This window comes from Pleurodeles waltl, chromosome 10, assembly GCF_031143425.1.
Source record: "Pleurodeles waltl isolate 20211129_DDA chromosome 10, aPleWal1.hap1.20221129, whole genome shotgun sequence".
Taxonomy (NCBI): domain Eukaryota; kingdom Metazoa; phylum Chordata; class Amphibia; order Caudata; family Salamandridae; genus Pleurodeles; species Pleurodeles waltl.
In genome coordinates, this window is record NC_090449.1 from 841,513,863 (window position 1) to 841,531,740 (window position 17,878).

At 47.8% G+C, this 17,878-nt stretch overlaps 1 protein-coding gene across 1 annotated transcript in view; it reads right to left on the reverse strand.

Moving 5' to 3' along the window:
- The window catches only part of IGF2BP3 (insulin like growth factor 2 mRNA binding protein 3), a 515,178-nt gene that overhangs the window by 93,979 nt on the left and 403,321 nt on the right, over window positions 1-17,878 (reverse strand). The window contains exon 12 of the mRNA XM_069211519.1: window positions 11,495-11,569. Within this exon, the coding sequence (XP_069067620.1) occupies window positions 11,495-11,569 (75 nt within the window). The remainder of the gene's footprint in view (window positions 1-11,494; window positions 11,570-17,878) is intronic.

Genomic DNA, 17,878 nt, shown 5'->3' on the forward strand with positions numbered 1-17,878 from the left:
AATATTCTAGTAGAGAATCTTAATACAAATATATTATATACATGTGTAAGCAATAATGCAGTCTATGTTGAGAAACAGGCTAAAAATGCTTTATTTATTTTTAAAACATAAATTAAACTCTTCAATGGTAAAAGCTTTCTGCAATCAAAATAGAAAATATAAACAATCCACTGTAAAAGAAAAAACTACATTGAAAATAAAGGAGTAAGTATTATTAGCCAATAGGCTGCATGAAGTTTAAAACAGCAGAACCAAAAAACTGGCACCGTGCCTTTAAGGCCCTGAGCACCTGCAGTAGCCCACCATGCCTCAGAGGTGAGAGAGAGGTGACAGTTGGTTCACAGTTAGGTCAGTACTTTTTTTTCAGTGGTAAGAAGAAATAGATTAGACAAATGAGTACTGCTGTACTTCTAAACTCACATCCGGGGAGGAGGGTGGGTTGTTTATGACTTTGATGAGGATACCCCTGGAAGAGACCTAGGATTTAATAGACTTCGGATTAGGGAATCCGCTTGTGTTTTGTTCCCCCAGCAGGTGAACCGCTGGGATTGACAGCCACCTCACTAGTAACCAGTGCCAGATGGTTTGTGACTCTTGAGACAGAGGACGAGATCTGGTTCCCCCTTGTCTGTTCACATAGTACATCGTGGTCATGTCTGTCTGGACTAAAATGGATTTGCCCTGGATGGATGGGTAAAACGACTTGGGAGCCTGATGAACTGCCCTCAGTTCCAGCAGATTGATGTGGTATTTCTGCTCCCTTTTCAACCAGAGGCCTTGCGTTTGGAGAGGACCCATGTGAGCCTCCCAACTCTGTAGTGGTGCATCCGTCACAAGAGTCTCGGTAGGAGTGCTCTGATGAAAAGGAACCCCTACTAACAGATGCTGTTGGCGAGTCCACCACTGCAGCAATGTTTTTGCCACAGGTGAAAGGATTATTATGTCCTCCCATCTGGCTGAGAGTTGGCTCCACTGATCTTCCAGATTCTCCTCAAGAGGTTTCATGTGTAATCTGGCATTCGGGACAATGAAAATGCAGGAGGCCATGGAGGCCAGTAATGAAGCTATTTGTTTAACTGTAGGTCGTAGAGTGTGAAGAATTGTGTGACACTTCTGTGCTACTGATAATAGTCTCTCCTCCGAAGGATACACTCTTTCTAGATTGGTGTCCAGTATTGCCCCTAGGTAATGGAGCCTCTGGGTTGGAGTTAGTATGGACTTTTGAAGGTTGACCTGCAGATCCAGAGTATTGAAGGTGCCCAAAACGATCTTGAGGTGGTTCAAGGTTTTCTCTACAGTGCTGCCTTTCAGAAACCAATCGTCAAGAAACAGGTAATTGGAGATATTCTTCTTTCTCAAGTCCGCTGCTATTGTTGCTACACATTTGGAGAATGTTCGAGAAGCTGATTTTAGCCCGAAGGGCAGTACCCTGAAATGGTAATGTTGGGATGCAACTACGAAGCGAAGGAATGTGCGGTGTTTCACTATAACCGGGATGTGAAAATATGCATCCTGTAGATCTATGGAACACATCCAGTCCCCTTGTTGGAGCTGAGGAAAAATCTGATGAAGAGCCAGCATTCTGAACTTTTCTTTTCAGATGTACTTGTTCAGATGCCTCAGATCCAAAATGGATCCCAGTCTTGACCTTTCTTTTGTACTAATAGCGGGAGTACACTCCATTTCGTCTTTGAGAAGGTGGAACTTTTTCGATAGCTCGTTTTTGTAGCACAAAGATAACCTCTTTTTGTACCAAAGACTGGTGTAGACACTTTGCTTTTGTTGGTGGCACTGGACAAGGAGGAGACTTGAAACTAAGAGAATACCCATTCTCAACAATATTTAGCACTTATCTGTCCTGGCGTGCCACTCGTTTTCATAATTTGCAATACCCCCCCACCCCCCCCCCCACTGGAGGGAGTGGTGGACAGAATTAGAGGAACGGAGTCCTCATTGTTTGCCCGATGTTTTGGGGGTAGACAGATTTTGCCAACTTGAACCGTGCTCTGTTTTGTTGGCCTGACAGAACGGTCGTCCTTGTCTCTGCTGTGGTCTGAGAGGCAAATGAGGGGTTTGAACCCTCTGCTGATGTGGATGCCTACCATATGGTATATACCTTCTTTGAAAATCCTTGTGTCTGTCTAGTCCTATGGCTTTCAGCATGTCCACCTCTGACTTCATTTTGGCCATCTCATCATCTGTATGGGTCCTAAACAAGGAGTTCCAGTGAATGGCAAGTTCAGGAGGCGATGTTGAGCCTCTGCACTTATGCCATGTGCATACCCATGAGCCTCCAAGTCTGGGCCATCCACAGCCGCACTGCTCACCTGGTTGGCTACCAGACTTCCTTCCTGAAGTATCTCTTGGGAGTCCTACATATCTTCTCTTTGCAATTTGTCTACGAACCTGTTCAGAGAGTCCAACAAAGAATGGTTGTACCTTCCCAAAAGTGCAGAGGCACTAGAAACTTTCATAAAATCTGCTGAGGTACCACACATGTTCCTGCCCAACGAATCCAGTTGTTTGCTCTCCTTATCTGGAGGGACCATTGATGAGGAGGCCACCAAATGGGTATTACAAGCGGCTGCTAGAATGACAGTCCGGTGGTGGGGGATCAGCTCTGAGGAAAAAAAGATCCTGGTCTGGGGCCTTATATTTCTTTAGGATCCGTGCCGGAGCTGCACGCAGGCTTGCTTGTGTCAAAAGTGTCCATAGCTGACTGCAGAAGACTAGGAACTAGTGGGTAATTTTTGAAACGCTGAACCATCGTGCTTCTTCCAGGCAGCTGTTACCACTATGTTCTCAGTTCCGGAATGTCTATATTGAGCTTCTGGGCCCCTCTAGCCAACACTTAATTGAAAGTAGTTATATAGTCCACTGGAGAAACTCTTGGCGGAGGAGTATTTATCAAAGTAGGCGAATAGTTTCTAATCGAAGACTCAGACGCTGTGGACCATGAAGGGGATCTGCGTCTGTTGACGGGATCTAGCGACCCGGGATCTTGACGATCGCCTGGATTGTGATATACTTCTTGTGCACAAATGTGAAGGACTGCACTGTCTTATTGGATCGGGCTGGTCAGAGGGTGGCACTGTCGTCCATTTGGCAGGAGTTGTTGGAGATGGCGTTCATGGAAAGGATGCCGAGGGAGAATATAGCTGTGAATATTGCGAGTCTGGAGATTGATGAGCCAGAGTTTTGTTTAAGGCTTTCCAACCACCTCGGAGACAGATTTATGGGGGAAGTTGTCCTTGAGATGAGGCCCTTGAGAATGCCACAGATGATCTATCAGTATAGTGACAACCGGTTTGTGGGGAGGCAAAGTCATCTCGGTAGGTGACATTTGCCCTTCGCTGTCTTTTGAGGCGGGCTGGGATGTCGAGAAGCTATTTACGATGCGACCGTCAAAGGTGAGGAGTGTCTCGACATCGAACGATGATGTAATGTCGTTGACAGAGATAGTCGAACCCTTGATGACGAATGTGATCTTCTTGACTTACAGTCTTGACGTCGAATGCCTGGCAGGCAACTGATAACCCAACGGAGGGGTACGCCTCGGCGTTGACCACGTACAGTGATGGCCCAACGGTTGCGAGTGGCGTCCTGTTGTCAGTGGAGACCTCGACCTTGAGGTAGACTTTTGACGTTGGATGTTTCGACGTCAGAGGATCTCGACTTGCCTTTGACGGCGTATGAGCACTCCTGTGCTTACTCGATGTCGATCTGTGGGTGGCCGTTGACGGATCTATCCCGATGAAGGAGGAGTTCTCGACGTCATGTCCCTGGATGTCGTCTGAATCACCGTCAACGGAGGTGCACTCTTCGACGTCGGTTGCCGATGTTAAAGTGACAACTGAAACAATGACATCGACGGCGAAAAACAGGAATTTTCCTACCAGCTGGCGTCGATCTTGCTCGCCGCTTGTCAGAAGAGTCTTTGTCTCTGGAGATCTTATGAAGAGAGGAGGATGAAGTTTTCTCACTCTAATGTAGCCCATGCAGACAAATCTTTTCTCTCGCTTTCAAAGTTCTTAGACAGATTTTGACAGTGCTTGCAGGTCTCAGGACAGTGACTCTGTGGCAAACACACTATGCACACTGAGTGTGGATCTGACTAGGCATTCTTTTTGCCACAAGAAGGGCATTTTACAAAAAGTGAAGGCATTTTTCAGAGGAAAGTGGTTACTTTACTCAGGCAATAAGGTAAAATGTCAAGTAAAACGGGGAGATAATGTTTTCAGAATATTTTCCTGGCAAAAAACTCAGAAAAATGAGAGCTCAATGCTCCAGGATGCTCACAGAAGGAGCCGGAAAAAAGAACTGACCTAACTGTGTACCAACCTCTGAGACATGGTGGGATACTGTAGGTGCTCAGGGCCTTAAAGGCATGGTGCCAGTTTTTTGGTTCTGCTGTGTTAAACTGCATGCAGTCTATTGGCTAATAATGCTCCTTTATTTTCAATTTCGTTTTTTTCTTTTACAGTGGATTGTTTATACTTTCTACTTTGATTTGCAGAAAGGTTTTAACTTTAGATGAAGAGTTTAATTTATGTTTTTTTTTTTTTACTTCACAAAAAGTAAAGCATTTTTAGCCGGTTTCTCAACGTAGACTGCATTATTGCTTACACATGTATATAAAATATTTGTATTAAGATTCTCCACTAGAATTTAACTTTTCATATACATTTGATACATATACATGTGTGTTTATATATGCTCCGTGATCCCTGCACGTGGGCGGGAATATTCAGGGTTTATGACTAATGATGAGGATCCCCTGGAAGAGAACATTTTCTTCCCAACCGGATTCAGTCTTTTGGATTCCCTATCCAGGGAGGTGGAAGGGAATGCAGCTAAGAAGGTAGAGGCTTGAATAATAATAAGCTCTCAGGGATGTGATGCTAGGGTAGAAAAACTGGGTCGTTCGATGCACGCCTACGGTGGCAGACGACTGTCCTGTTAACAGTAGCTCCTGTGCTAAGTTTCGACCAAGTCCCCAGCAGGACATCAGTGAAGGTTTCATTAAAGGGTAAGAGGGGCTCTGAAGAGGAAGAGCCAGGCTGAAGCACCTCAGTCAAGAGGATAGTCTTAACAGCCCAAGCAGGTACCTCGAGGCCCAAGACCTTGGTTGCTCTCCTCACCAATCAATCAATCAGTATACTTATAAAGCGCACTACTCACCCGTCAGGGTCTCAAGGCGCGGGGGAGGGGGGAAATGCTACTGGTCGAAAAGCCATGTTTTGAGGCGTTTCCTGAACATCAGGAGGTCCTCGGTCTGGCGTAACTGGAGCGGTAACAAGTTCCAGGTCTTGGCGGCGAGGTGTGAGAAGGATCTTCCTCCGGCAGTGGTGCGGCAGATGCAGGGGATGGTGGTGAGAGCGAGGCTGGCAGAGCGAAGATGGCATGTGGGAGCGTAGAAGGTGAGTCTGTTGTTGAGGTAGGCTGGACCTGTGTTGTAGAGAGCTTTGTGTGCGTGGGTCAGGAGCTTGAAGGTGATCCTCTTCGGTATGGGTAGCCAGTGCAGGTCTGTGAGGTGGGGGGAGATGTGGTTGTGGCGTGGGATGCCAAGGATGACGCGGTGGATGCGTTCTGGATTCGTTGTAGCTTTGATTGTAGCTTGCCTGTTATTCCTGCATATAGGGCATTGCCGTAATCCAATCAGCTGCTGACCAGGGCGTGGATGACTTTCTGGTTTCGATGGGGATCCACTTGAAGATCTTTCGGAGCATGCGGAGAATGTTGTAACAGGAGGAGGAGAAGATTGCGTTGACCTGCTGAGTCATGCTGAGAGTGGAGCCCAAGATGAAGCCCAGGTTGAGTGCGTGGGTGGTGGGCGTGGGTGCGGTACCTAGAGAGTTGGGACACCAGGAGTCGTTCCATGCTGAGGGGTTGGGGCCGAAGATGAGGACCTCAGTTTTATCGGTGTTAAGCTTGAGGCGGCTTGATTCCATCCAGCTGGAGATTGCATGAAGTCGGTTGTGGAGGGTGTTTTTCACGGTTGTAGGGTCTTTTGTAAGGGAGAGGATCAGCTGGGTGTCGTCTGCGTATGATACTAGTTGGTGATGTGCAGCCCACATCGTATTGTGAACTTCACTGCATCTCTCCCATCATTGACCGCTTGGGAGACTATAGCACAGGCCTCTGCCGGTATCTGCGGCAGAACCTGCACGACTATCCCACATAGCGTGGGTATAGCAGCCCAAAAGGCATGCAGCGTTAGGAACCGCAGCGTGAGACTGGAGGGGGAAAACTTCTTCCCAACTTGTTCTAGCCTTTTTGATTCCCTCTCCGGGGGTGTGGAAGGGAAAACGCCAGAGGAAGAGGAAGCCTGGATGACAAGGCTCTTAGGCGTGGGGTGTTGGCGCAGGAACTTAGGGTCGTTCGGGGCGGGCCAATGGCGGTGTGCAATAGCCCTGTTCACAGGAGCCCCAGTGTTGGGTTTGGACCACGTACTCAAAAAGACATTGTTAAGGGGTTCACTAAATGGCAAAAGGGGCTCAGATGTGGAAGCCCCTAGCTGAAGCACCTCCATCAGGAGATTGGACTCGACCTCTACAGTAGGTAGCTCAGGGCCAAGGACCTCAGCCACCCTGCTGTCCACCATAGAATAAGATGCTCCCTCCGACATAGCCACGGTAGGGGGAGACAGCATGCCAGTGTCTGGAGAAGTGTCCAGTCCACTGGCCTCACCCAATTAATGTACCCAGTCTAAAGATGTATCATCCTGGTATTCATAAGCGCCCAGGGACCCCTCCAATCCTTCCCCTAATTCGTACCAGTAAGAAAAAGGGTCAAAATCCGACCTGAAGTGAGTAGGCCCCATCGAAGATTGAGGCAGCATCAGACGACACCGATCTGACTCAGTCATCGGGGATAAGGATCTCAACAACGTTGATAGTGGGCACTACAGACGTCGGGAGTGTCGACAATACAACTGGCGCTGGGGAAGGTCTCAGTGGTACGACCGGTGTCGGTGCGGATCTGCAAACAGATCCAAAGTGGACCTCGGTGGCCGGAGCCGAAGCCGCCAGCGCGGAACCCAAAGGCCCCTCATCCGAATCCCTTGGGCCCGAGGGTGCCATATCGGGGTCAGTCCACCCAAAAATGAGGTGCATGGCCTCAGAGCTCCTTTAATTGGGTGGGGGTCGCTCCGGCTCCCGGAAATTCAGGGAAGCACGGAAGACCCAGAAGCGGCCCTGAAGACAGAGGCCTCAAGAGTGGACGCTCCTCCTGCGTTGCATCAGCCGAGCGACAGAGGTAAGTCGAAGGGCGACGGGACAGCTTCGATGACTTCTTACTTGTGCCTGAAGACTTGGAGGAAGAAGAATGGTGGTGGCTCCGCGAACGGTCTCGAGACCTTACTCTCAAGCGAGACCGGGACCTACGTGGAGTCTAGCGCCAGGCCATGAGTTTGAGGGACTGCTCCCTCAAGGCCCTTGGGTGCATTGCCTGGCACTCTGAGCACTACTTCGGGTCATGGTTGCGCTCCAAGCACCACAAACAGACCCTATGTGGATCTGTCACCGACATCATGGGGGTGACAGTTCTTGCACATCCTCAACGCACCAGAAAACTCAACAAAAACACAACAAAGGGGTCGAAGTCCGTCAAAAAGAGACCAAGGTAGCTCTCTCCAGATCAGCGCGTGGAGCGGAAAGAAAAGAACTGACGTCACTGCGCTGAGGCCGCATCTATGTACCACTCCTGTTGTGGTCACAGATTACGACACCAATGATGCCTGCGGAGTCAACTGATGACACCTACCGATGCGCAAGGGTATTGCTCGAAGAAAAAAAATCTCCGGATCCAGTCTGACGCCTGGGGGAAAATTCTAAGATAAGGAATCTCCACCTAGAAGTCTATCAGATACGAAGCGCATGGCCTCATAGAACTTGCGGAGTTGGGCAGGGATGGCTCCAGCTCCAATAAACTAAGGGAGATGCAGAGCCAACCCATAAGTAGGCTCTGACGAGCTTCTGATGCTTACCCGAACATTCTATACATTTTGAATGGGACGACAGAGTGCGCGCTTTGCAAGCAGACTCTGGACCTTTCTCTCACTCAAGTGTGATGTGGAGCCAAGCGCCTTGCTGCAAAACGCTTTAAGGACTGCTCCCTCAAAGCTATTGTGTTCATGGCCCGGCACATGGAGCATGACTTCAAGTCGTGGTCATGCTCCAAACACCTAAGACACCTAAGGTGCAAATCTGACATGGACATCACCCAATGACGGGAGTCGCCGGGCTTAAAGCGGGTCTTCTGTGGTAACATCGACACACCTGAAATTAAAAAAGCTTCAACTAAAGTCGAAAAGGCCAGTCAAAGTGACTGTAGTAGTAGCTGTTCATTGGATCTGCGCATAGGCTGGCACAGAAAGAAAAGAACCGACAGTGCGGGGTGGGGTGAAACCTATCTACGATCCACAACATCCTATCCAGCGACCAGAATGGCAACAATGGGCACGAGTCGACCAACACCACTTTAGGAAAATAGCACTTTTCTGGTGTAGTTACCCCCCACTTTTTGCTCAGGGTCAGTATGTTTGGACTGTAGTACGTTGGGATCCTGCTAACCAGGACCCCAATGTCAGTGCTCTCTCCCCTAAATTTAGTTATAATGTAAATTGTACACCCCAGAATTGGCATACTAGTGCACCCATGCAAGTCCCTAGTATATGGTACTTGGGTACCCAGGGCATTGGTACACCAGGAGTCCCCATGGGCTGCAGGATACCTTGTGCCACCAATGGGGGCCCATGCAAATGGACTACAGACCTGCCATTGCAGCCTGCACGAAATGGTGCACACACCTTCCACTCCAAAATTAAGGCTTGCCTTATATCATGGTCACTGCGCTCTGACCCTATAAGTCACCCGATGGTAGTCCCTTCAACCCAAGGGCAGGGTGCATGGTTCTAAGTGTGAGGGCACCCCTGCAAGAGCAGAGGTGCCCCTACAAACCCCAGAATCCATTTCCTGGGCTTTGTAATTGCGGGGACGCCATCCTAAGGTATGAAGCGGACACTAGTCAACACGAGTTGTCCAGCTACATAATGGCTTCACCGAACATAGGCGTGTTTGGCATCTAACAATGCTGGAATCATGCAACTATACAGATTCCAGTGCTAGCTGCATGATACTATGTACTCTGTCTGCTTGTGTAGCTTGCAGGGTCTGCATGCCAGCATTGTGCTGCTGTTGACCCCAGACACTGCTCTGCCCTCCTGCTGCTGAGCCTAACAAGTAGGGGAAGGCAGAACAAAGGATTTCGTATAAAGGAGGTATTACCACCTCTTATTTAGAAATTGGAGTCTCTGGGGAGAAGGTGCCTCTGAGCACCACTGGACTGCTTTGAAGGGCACATTTGGTTCCTTCCTTGCATAAACAGGATGCACTAGTGCAGGAACCACCCGGTTCCCGCTCGGGCCCAAAACCACACAAAGGACAGGGGAGTGACCAACACCCCCTATCCAGCTCCTCCATTAAGGAGATGCACAGAGCTCTGCCAGGTAACCACTTGATTCGGTCATCTTGAAACCATGATGCGCAGAGGTCCCTGGAAGCATCTGACTAGTTAGTCCAGCTGGGTGATGTCCCTGACCCTTACCCTCCAATACATAAGTCACTGCAGAAAGTGTCCAACCACCATTCCTGAAATATCCAAGGGCTCTCCTGGAGGTGGGAGCCTAAACTTGTCTGCAGGACTTCTGGAATCATCTGCAAGTCTCCTCTGCAAGACACTTCTAGAGGAAAGTTCCATCTTGCCTGGCATGTTACCCCCATTTTTACATGTATGTCGGTTTGTTCTTGCCTGTCTCACTGGGATCCTGCTAGCCAGGACCTCAGTGCTCAGTTTGTGGCCTGAATGTGTGTACCTGTGTAGTGACTGTCACAGGCTCTGCTACCAGAACCTCAGTGCTTATGCTCTCTGCCTTTAAAATTGTCACTATAGGCTAGTGACCATTTTCACCAATTCTAATTGGTACACTGGAACACCCTTATAATTCCCTAGTATTTGGCACCTAGGTAACCAGGGTATTGGGGTTCCAGGAGAGCACTATGGGCTGCAGCATTTCTTGTGCCACCCATAGGGAGCTCAGACGAATCTTACACAGGACTGCCACTGCAGCCTGAGTGAAAAGGCACATGTTATTTCACAGCCATTTTACACTGCACTTAAGTAACTTATAAGTCACCTATATGTCTAACCTTCACTTAGTGAAGGCTAGGTGCCAAGTTACTAAGTGTGAGGGCACCCTTGCACTAGCAAAGATGCCCCCAAATAGTTCAGGGCAATTTCCCCGGACTGTTTTAGTGTGGGGACCCCATTGCACATGTGCACTACATGTAGGTCAATACCTATATGTAGCTTTACAATGGTAACTCCAAATATGGCCATGTAACTTGTCTAAGATCATGGAATTGTCCCACCATGCCAAATCTGGTATTGGGGTGCCAATCCCATGCATCCCCGAGGCCCCACTATGGACCCGGGTACTGCCAAACCAGCTCTCGGGGGGTTTCTCTGCAGCTACTGTTGCTGCCACCCCACAGACAGGGTTTTGCCCTCCTGGGGTCTGGGCAGCCCAGTCCCAGGAAGGCAGAACAAAAGATTTCTTCAGAGAGGGTGCTACACCCTCTCCCTTTCGAAATAGGTGTTAAGGGCTGGGGAGGAGTAGCCTCTCCCAGCCTCTGGAAATGCTTCGAAGGGCACAGATGGTACCCTCCTTGCATAAGCCAGTCTACACTGGTTTAAGGCGTGAAACTGGACAAAGGAAAGGGGAGCGGCCACTCCCCTGTCCATCACTACCCAAGGGGTGGTGTCCAGAGCTCCTCCAGTGTGTCCCAGACCTCTGCCATCTGGAATCCAGGTGTGAGGACACAATGGAGGCCTCAGAGTATGGTTCTTTCCTGTGTGTACACCAATGACTGACCTGTGTGGTATTTTCAACTGCTGTACACCCTCCTGGATCAGCCTTAGCAGCCCTCCACAGCAACCCTTATGAGAGCTCTAATTATCTAGAGCCACCTACACTATCTATCACTAAGGGTTGCATTGACTCAGTACAGGGTGTCTCACCTACAGGTGTACACCATATACTGGGCCAGCCTCCTAACAGTGTGCAGGTGTGTTGCTTGATGAAAAATCTCTGGATCCAGACTGACGCCTGGGGGAAATTCTAAGGTAAGGAATCTGCAACTAGAAGTCTCCATCAGATCAGTATCACCAATAAATTTGACCATAAAGTCAAACTTCTAGTGGCCAGACGCCCACCACAGTATGGCCAGCACTACCTTTGGCTGACTGGGCATGAACGTTGAGAGAAGAAAAGGTTCCAGATATTACGCATTGTTTATACTGCTATGGGTAAAAACTAAAGTAATGTGACTTACCAGATTAATACATTTTACAGTGCTTTGGAACACAAACGATCTAAGTGAGCTCAGAGCTTAATGAAAGTTATAAAATAGCAAGATTTTTGCAATCAAAATACCTTAAACTGAGATTCTGGGGGTCCTGTGATTATCACCATTCTTTGCTTTGCATCAGGTCCTTCTGGAGGAGCAATCTGCAAAATACATTTCATGCATTACAGAAAATTTATCAAAGAGATTTGCTTAAAGTTTTACGCCATGCACCCTTTCGTGACCTAAACATGTGACTGCAATTAATACCTAACAAAAAATGGTCCATAAAATCCGAATTACAGGATAGAACTTAACGTTTACTAACAAACTTTATAAAGGTCCACTTGCTATTTGTGGATGTTGACAGTAATCTTTAAGCAGTGAAAAATGTTTTTACCTCGGAATGTATTTCTGTACAAACAAAAATAAAGCATATAATTATTAAAATCCAACACTTCCTTACTTTTTTTGTAGAATTAAACTGTTAATGGACAGTTAAATTAAAACACATTCTAAGTAAATCTTTTCAGCAATATTAAGATTCACAAAGCATATGAAAGTGACCAACCAAGACACTAATGTCTTCAAGGGAAAGTAAAACACCTAGAATTAATAACAGCATGACAGACATGGCCTGCATATCCAAAAGACGATCTTGCACAACTGACAAACTGCATGCACATGAAATAGAGGTGCCACCACCCCTTGGCTGCCTGGCCCCTTCCACCAGGAGGCGGCACTCCTTCCCACGTCCACTGGTCGCTGGGAGGTTGGAGATGGTCAGTGAGTCATGGGGATCTCTGTGACTTGAACTGGAGTGAGCTGCTGCTCTGCATGGCAAGCAAGAGATCCTAGTGCCTGATCTGGACTTTATTCCTTTGCCTGGCATTCCTGGATGCGCAAGTAGCTGCTCCCCCTACTGCTGCCTCATGGCTACAGAGAGTGTGCAGCCTCCCATTGTTTTCTTATTGGGTTGATGCACCCAACCCAACCCCCCCCCTCCCCCCTCCTGTGTCTCTAACTCAGCCGGGAGTCGTCCCAGGTGCCCAAGAGAGCACAGGCATGTTGTGGAGTTTATGCACTCATTACATTTTAGAACAGTTCCTATTGGGGCACAACACCCACCAGTGAGATTGGCACCTTTAAAAAAAAGCTTTTGGAAAGGCAAGCAGACCACGACTTAGCACAGGTTTCTCCAAGCACCAGTTGCTCTCCTGAAAAGAGAAGGTGGGTACTTGAGGTCTCTGCCAGACATAGGGGAAGAAAAACGGATTGATTAATGGGGAAATTCTCACAACAAAATGACTGCTGCTGCACATGGAATGGGTAATTCGAGCTCAGCTCCTTAACAAGATCGGAAAAACGACTGCCTCCTCCTGAAAACACATACGTAATCACACAAAGGAAGAATCAAAACTAAGATTACAGTCTAACAAAGAAGAATTACTTTAGGTCACTCCAACACGCCTTGTGACTCCGTTTCACATACTAGAATATGGAAGTCCTCCATCTTCGATTGGCTATTGAGAAGACTCCTTCACTATTGTCACAGGCCGCTCCCAAACCTCTGGGATCTACATCTTCCGTTACCTGCGGCCAATAGAAAAGACCCAAATGATACACAACAATGCAGATAGGCACCTTGAGAACACCTCCAGGTGGCCCCAGACAGGGATTCATGCAGCCCTGGGCAAATGGTCGTGCTTCAAGTCAGTGTCATGTGAGATACTCTCTCTCTTCCTTAGGAAGGGCTGACAACCGAAAGCATGCTCTTAGTTTTTAAGTTACAGCACCACCATCCCTTCACAAGTCCTAAGGTGCTCATAGGGTGGGCGTGACACAGGGGCTTTGAACAAACTTCAGAAGGCTCAGATCACTCTGCTCACTGGTGAAAACGTGCATCTTCGTTACCACTGCACCCTCACAGTGATGAACCTAGTTTTGTTTGCTGTAAACATACAGTGGAAATTGGTAGCACCAAACTTACACCCTCAGCTGCATGGAGGCAGCCGGGTGCAGAGTGCCAACACAGCATCAGACACCCAATGTTAACCACCAATGGAGACTGAGTAACCGAAGATGAGCTGCTCACAGGTGAGTAAAGTGGCGCATCATCTGGCGTTGAGATAAGCTCAGGAGGGGCCAAAAGGAAGCAACAAACTTACACCCTCAGCGGCGGCCGGGTGCAGAGTGCCAATATCAGGCGCCCAATGCAAGTCAATGGGGGAGATCAGTTTTGGAAAAAGACTGCAGGCTCAGGCCAGGAGGCTGAACAAAGAAAGCCCACAGCTGCCCTGGTAAGTTCTGATGCTAGGAGACTTAGGGAGAAAGACAGTCCAGCTCCCCAAGACCCTGGGGCTCTTCGTAGGCCGTCAGAAATCTGAGTTCTAGGGTTCAAGGGTGCCACATAAGTACTGCATTTAGGGGCATTCCAGGGAGTGCTAGGTGGTAAGCCAATGGGCTACTCACCTTTAGGGTGACTACACCCTTTTAATGACCATGTCCACTGGAAAGTGGGCATAATCCGAACGCTAGTGGCCTAATTCCATCCAAACAAGATGGAGGAAGTTAAAAAGTAGTGTCCGCTTCAGCTCGTCTACCTTAGGGGTGGGACTTGCATGAAGTGGGCACTACTCTTAATTTAACTAATTTTCCCACAAGTGCTGCTGCCAAAATGGGGTCAGGACAGAAGGATTGGTCATCACCATCTGGAGAGACCTCAGTCGCTTGATAAAGGTGGCAAGGCCTTTGAAGCTCCCCGCCCTGAATATCCATCCTGCCTGGGAGAGGAGGTAACACCTCTGCCCAGTGTAGCCTTTTGTTTTTGGGTCGAGAACACTGGCTCTCACCTTTTGAGATCCAGAAACACCGCTGTGGTGGCTGAACTGGTCAAGACCGGACAGACAACGCACTAGTAGCTGGTAGGTTTTCAGGGGGCACCTCCAAAGTGCATTTTTTAATAAATCCATCACTGGGGTCAGTGAGGGTTTGTTATTCTGAGATGTCTGATACCAAATATCCAAGGATTCAGAGAAGCTATCATGTAGATGGGGAACTCGTAATAACCAGTTTTCCCACATGCATTTAAAAAGGCTTCCCTGTACACTTACTATGTCTGAGAATCGACAAAGTAATATAATGCCCCCTGCCACAGGGCTGTAAGGCCTGCTAGAGGGCTGACTTGCATGTACTGCATGCAGTGCTTAGGGGACATGGCACACATGCTGTGTCTCATGTTGTGTTTTCAATTTTGGAAGCAGCATTTTACACTATGACAGTCTGCATAAGGTTGGTGCTGGGTCCCTCAGAGTGGCACAGGTTGTGCTGTAGCTCTGGGGGGGCCCACTTCAGCACCCATGCCCTAGGTAACAGGGGGCCATTTACTAGGGACTTTTAGGGGGCAAAAGGACCTAGTCACTTGGGGTTCAAGTGACCAGGTGTCTTGTTTTAGGGAAGGAACACTGACACTGGGGGTAGGAACAGGAGATATCCTGGTATCCGATGCCAACCTGACTGAGTATGTGCTGGGATCCTGCTAACTAGGCCCCAGCACCTGTGTTCTTTCCCTACACTGTACCATTGCCTCCGCAAATAGCACATCCCTGGCACACAACTACGTCCCTTGTAAAAGGTACCAGTTGTACCAAGGGCCCTGTGACTACAGAGTGTCTCTAAGGGCTGCATCATGTACTATGCCACACTACGGGACCCCTCACCAGACATCCACACTGCCGCTGAAATATGACTGATGAGATTTAAAAACCAGGCAAAAGTTTTTTTTTTGGGGGGGGGGGGGGGGGGTCTGCAGCCAAAATCCAGCTCCCTACAAGAAAAAAACTCCTAAAATCCCTCACAATGTGTACCAAGAAGGAGAAAGCTGGAACCAACACTTTCAAGATCATACCCATCAAGAATCTCTCCAAAACCTCAGCAAAAAGTTTTAAACACCCTGGAAAAATTTCCAGACACCTTCATTGTAGAACACTATCAGTGGCCAATGTAGGAAGCTTAAAACAAACCTCATCTGAACACAACACACTCAATGTAACATCTACAACCACTCATGGCTGCAAGCTTTACACTTCTCCCTCATCACTATTCAGTAGAACCATTACTATCTCAGTCTATAATAGTGGATTCAGTCCACAGGTTGGCACCTTTCAGTACCTGACCACATTTTCTCAGTCGTCCTCAATGCCCTACTACAAGCTTCCTTCACATCATTCAATTCTCATCTCAGCACATCATCTCATCACAGACGCCCAGCCCAACTTCCATACGCCCCTTCCCCCACCAATTCACTATCAGTGGTCTTAGTACCTGCAGGAGGCTGTCTCAGTATATGGTGTACACCAATTGATGAGACACAGTCTACTGAGTCCAGGCAACCGTAATGGATAGTCTAAGGGGTTCTAAATCACTAGAGCTCTCAAATGGTAGCTGTGGGGAGTCGCTAGGGTTTATCCAGGAGTGTGATGGCAGTTGCAAATACCACAAAGGTCAGTCAGTGATGTACACACAAAGGACCACATCAGTGTAAGAAAAATAATATATTTATTATAACGCATACTAAACTAAATTTGGTATATCTCCTAACTGGAGATCTGAACATAAAAAAAACTCAGAAACAGGCGAGCAAAGGCATAAAATAACATGGGCCCCTTGAGTTAAAGCTATTAGCATTGTGTACCCCTAAATGGAGTTTTCTTGCCATAAACTCCAAAGTAAAACAGTTTCACATAGGCAAGCTGACTGCTACAATGAGCGCAAAGCAAACATAGAAAAGGAAACAGAAGTTCGCTCGCAGTGAAACGTATCGGCAAAAGTGCAAATATCCATAAACAGGGTCGATGTCATGCAAAGCGCTCTGCTACTGCCCAGTGAGATCGTGCTGCCTACGAAATAAAGAGAAAAAATACTGCAGAAACCATACGGAAAACATGGAGCCTCGTATGATTTCAGCAGTTGGCCGGTGAGCTCGAGGCAGGCTAAGCACCGGAAAAAGCATGATACGCATGCTTTTCACTAATAAAATCAAGCTCATTTTAAAAGGCAAGCCCACAAACCAACCAAACTGATGGATTGACATGAGTGTGGTTAAAAGCTCGCAGAGCAATTACACCAGGGACAGAGCACTTTGCGCTCAACCCTAAAAAATGCAATGAGATAATCACTACTAACCCAAACTACCACCCAAGGACCCTCAGGACTGGGGAAGCACTAAACACCTAAGGTAAGTAGGTTTTCACTTGTACCAGTGTGCAGAGATGTTACCCCGGATCAGGTGGCCATAGGATAACATGGGGAAGCTGCGGTTGGATTTTTGAAGTTTTAGGATCCTTCCCAGAAGAAATCCATTGGAAAAGGAAGGTTCAAGAGTGCCCCCACCCATGGATACCCAGAGAAGCAGAGTACCTATACCAAGGAGCCCAGGTGCATAGGGTGAAGTTGTGTTGGAACCTCCTGTTTAAGTCACTGGAAACCTTGGTTGTCCACCTGCTGTTGTGACCTGTGGACCAGGTCTGTGGAACCTACTCGTGGATTCCAGAAAAAAAAGGCCTAAGGAAAGAGGGGAGAGAGTCAAGACCACCCAGTGGTGCCCAGGAGGTGCAAGAGAGCAATGCCCACCGCTCTTGGATCTGCTTTATTGTTGGACAGTAGTTGAAGTGCAGCTGTGGAGTCCAGGTGATGCAGGACAATCCCAGGAGTCATCCAAGAGCGGTCCCACAAGATCATCAGATTACAGAGCAATCAGTGGTCAGCAGAAGCAACAGGGCTTGGTAAATGCAAGAAAGCGTTGCACGGAGTGCTGCAGAATTTTGGAGCCCAACAAGGTCAAGGAGACTCAACCCTGGGTGGAGAAGGGCGAGTGGTTGGCAACTGGAACTGCATTTGAGCAGGCACCACTGCAGATCTTTCGCAGTCTCCTTCTAAACCTAGATGTAATCAGATCAGACAGATTTCCTTAGTGTGGACCACTGAGACTCAGATCCCAATGCAGAGCCCGAAGTGCCACCTGACTGAGTCGACAAGCAGGATGCAGAAGTCCAATAGTTCAAGAAGTACAAGAGCCACTCCCACAGAGATCCAGAACTGAGACTGAACATCAGGATTGTAAGAATGTTTTTTTTTGGGGGGGGGGGGGGGCGGGGGGAAACGACGGAAATCCCACTCAAGCAACAGCCAAAATTATTGTAAAGGTGAACTACAAGAAGGCACTAAATTAACCTGTGTTTAATCCTCAGGTAGCCCGCCACAAAAGCACTGAGAACTAACTTAGAAGCAACGTGTAAAGTATTTATGTAGCACTCAATCAGTAATAAAGTGAAAACACCACAAGAAAAATCACACCATTTTAGAAAAAATACATTTTCATAAATTGACACCAAAATGACAAAAATCCAATTAGTAGAACCGGAGTTACAAATTTTTAAGAGTTTAAAGTAAAAAAAGAAAAAAAAAAAAAAAAG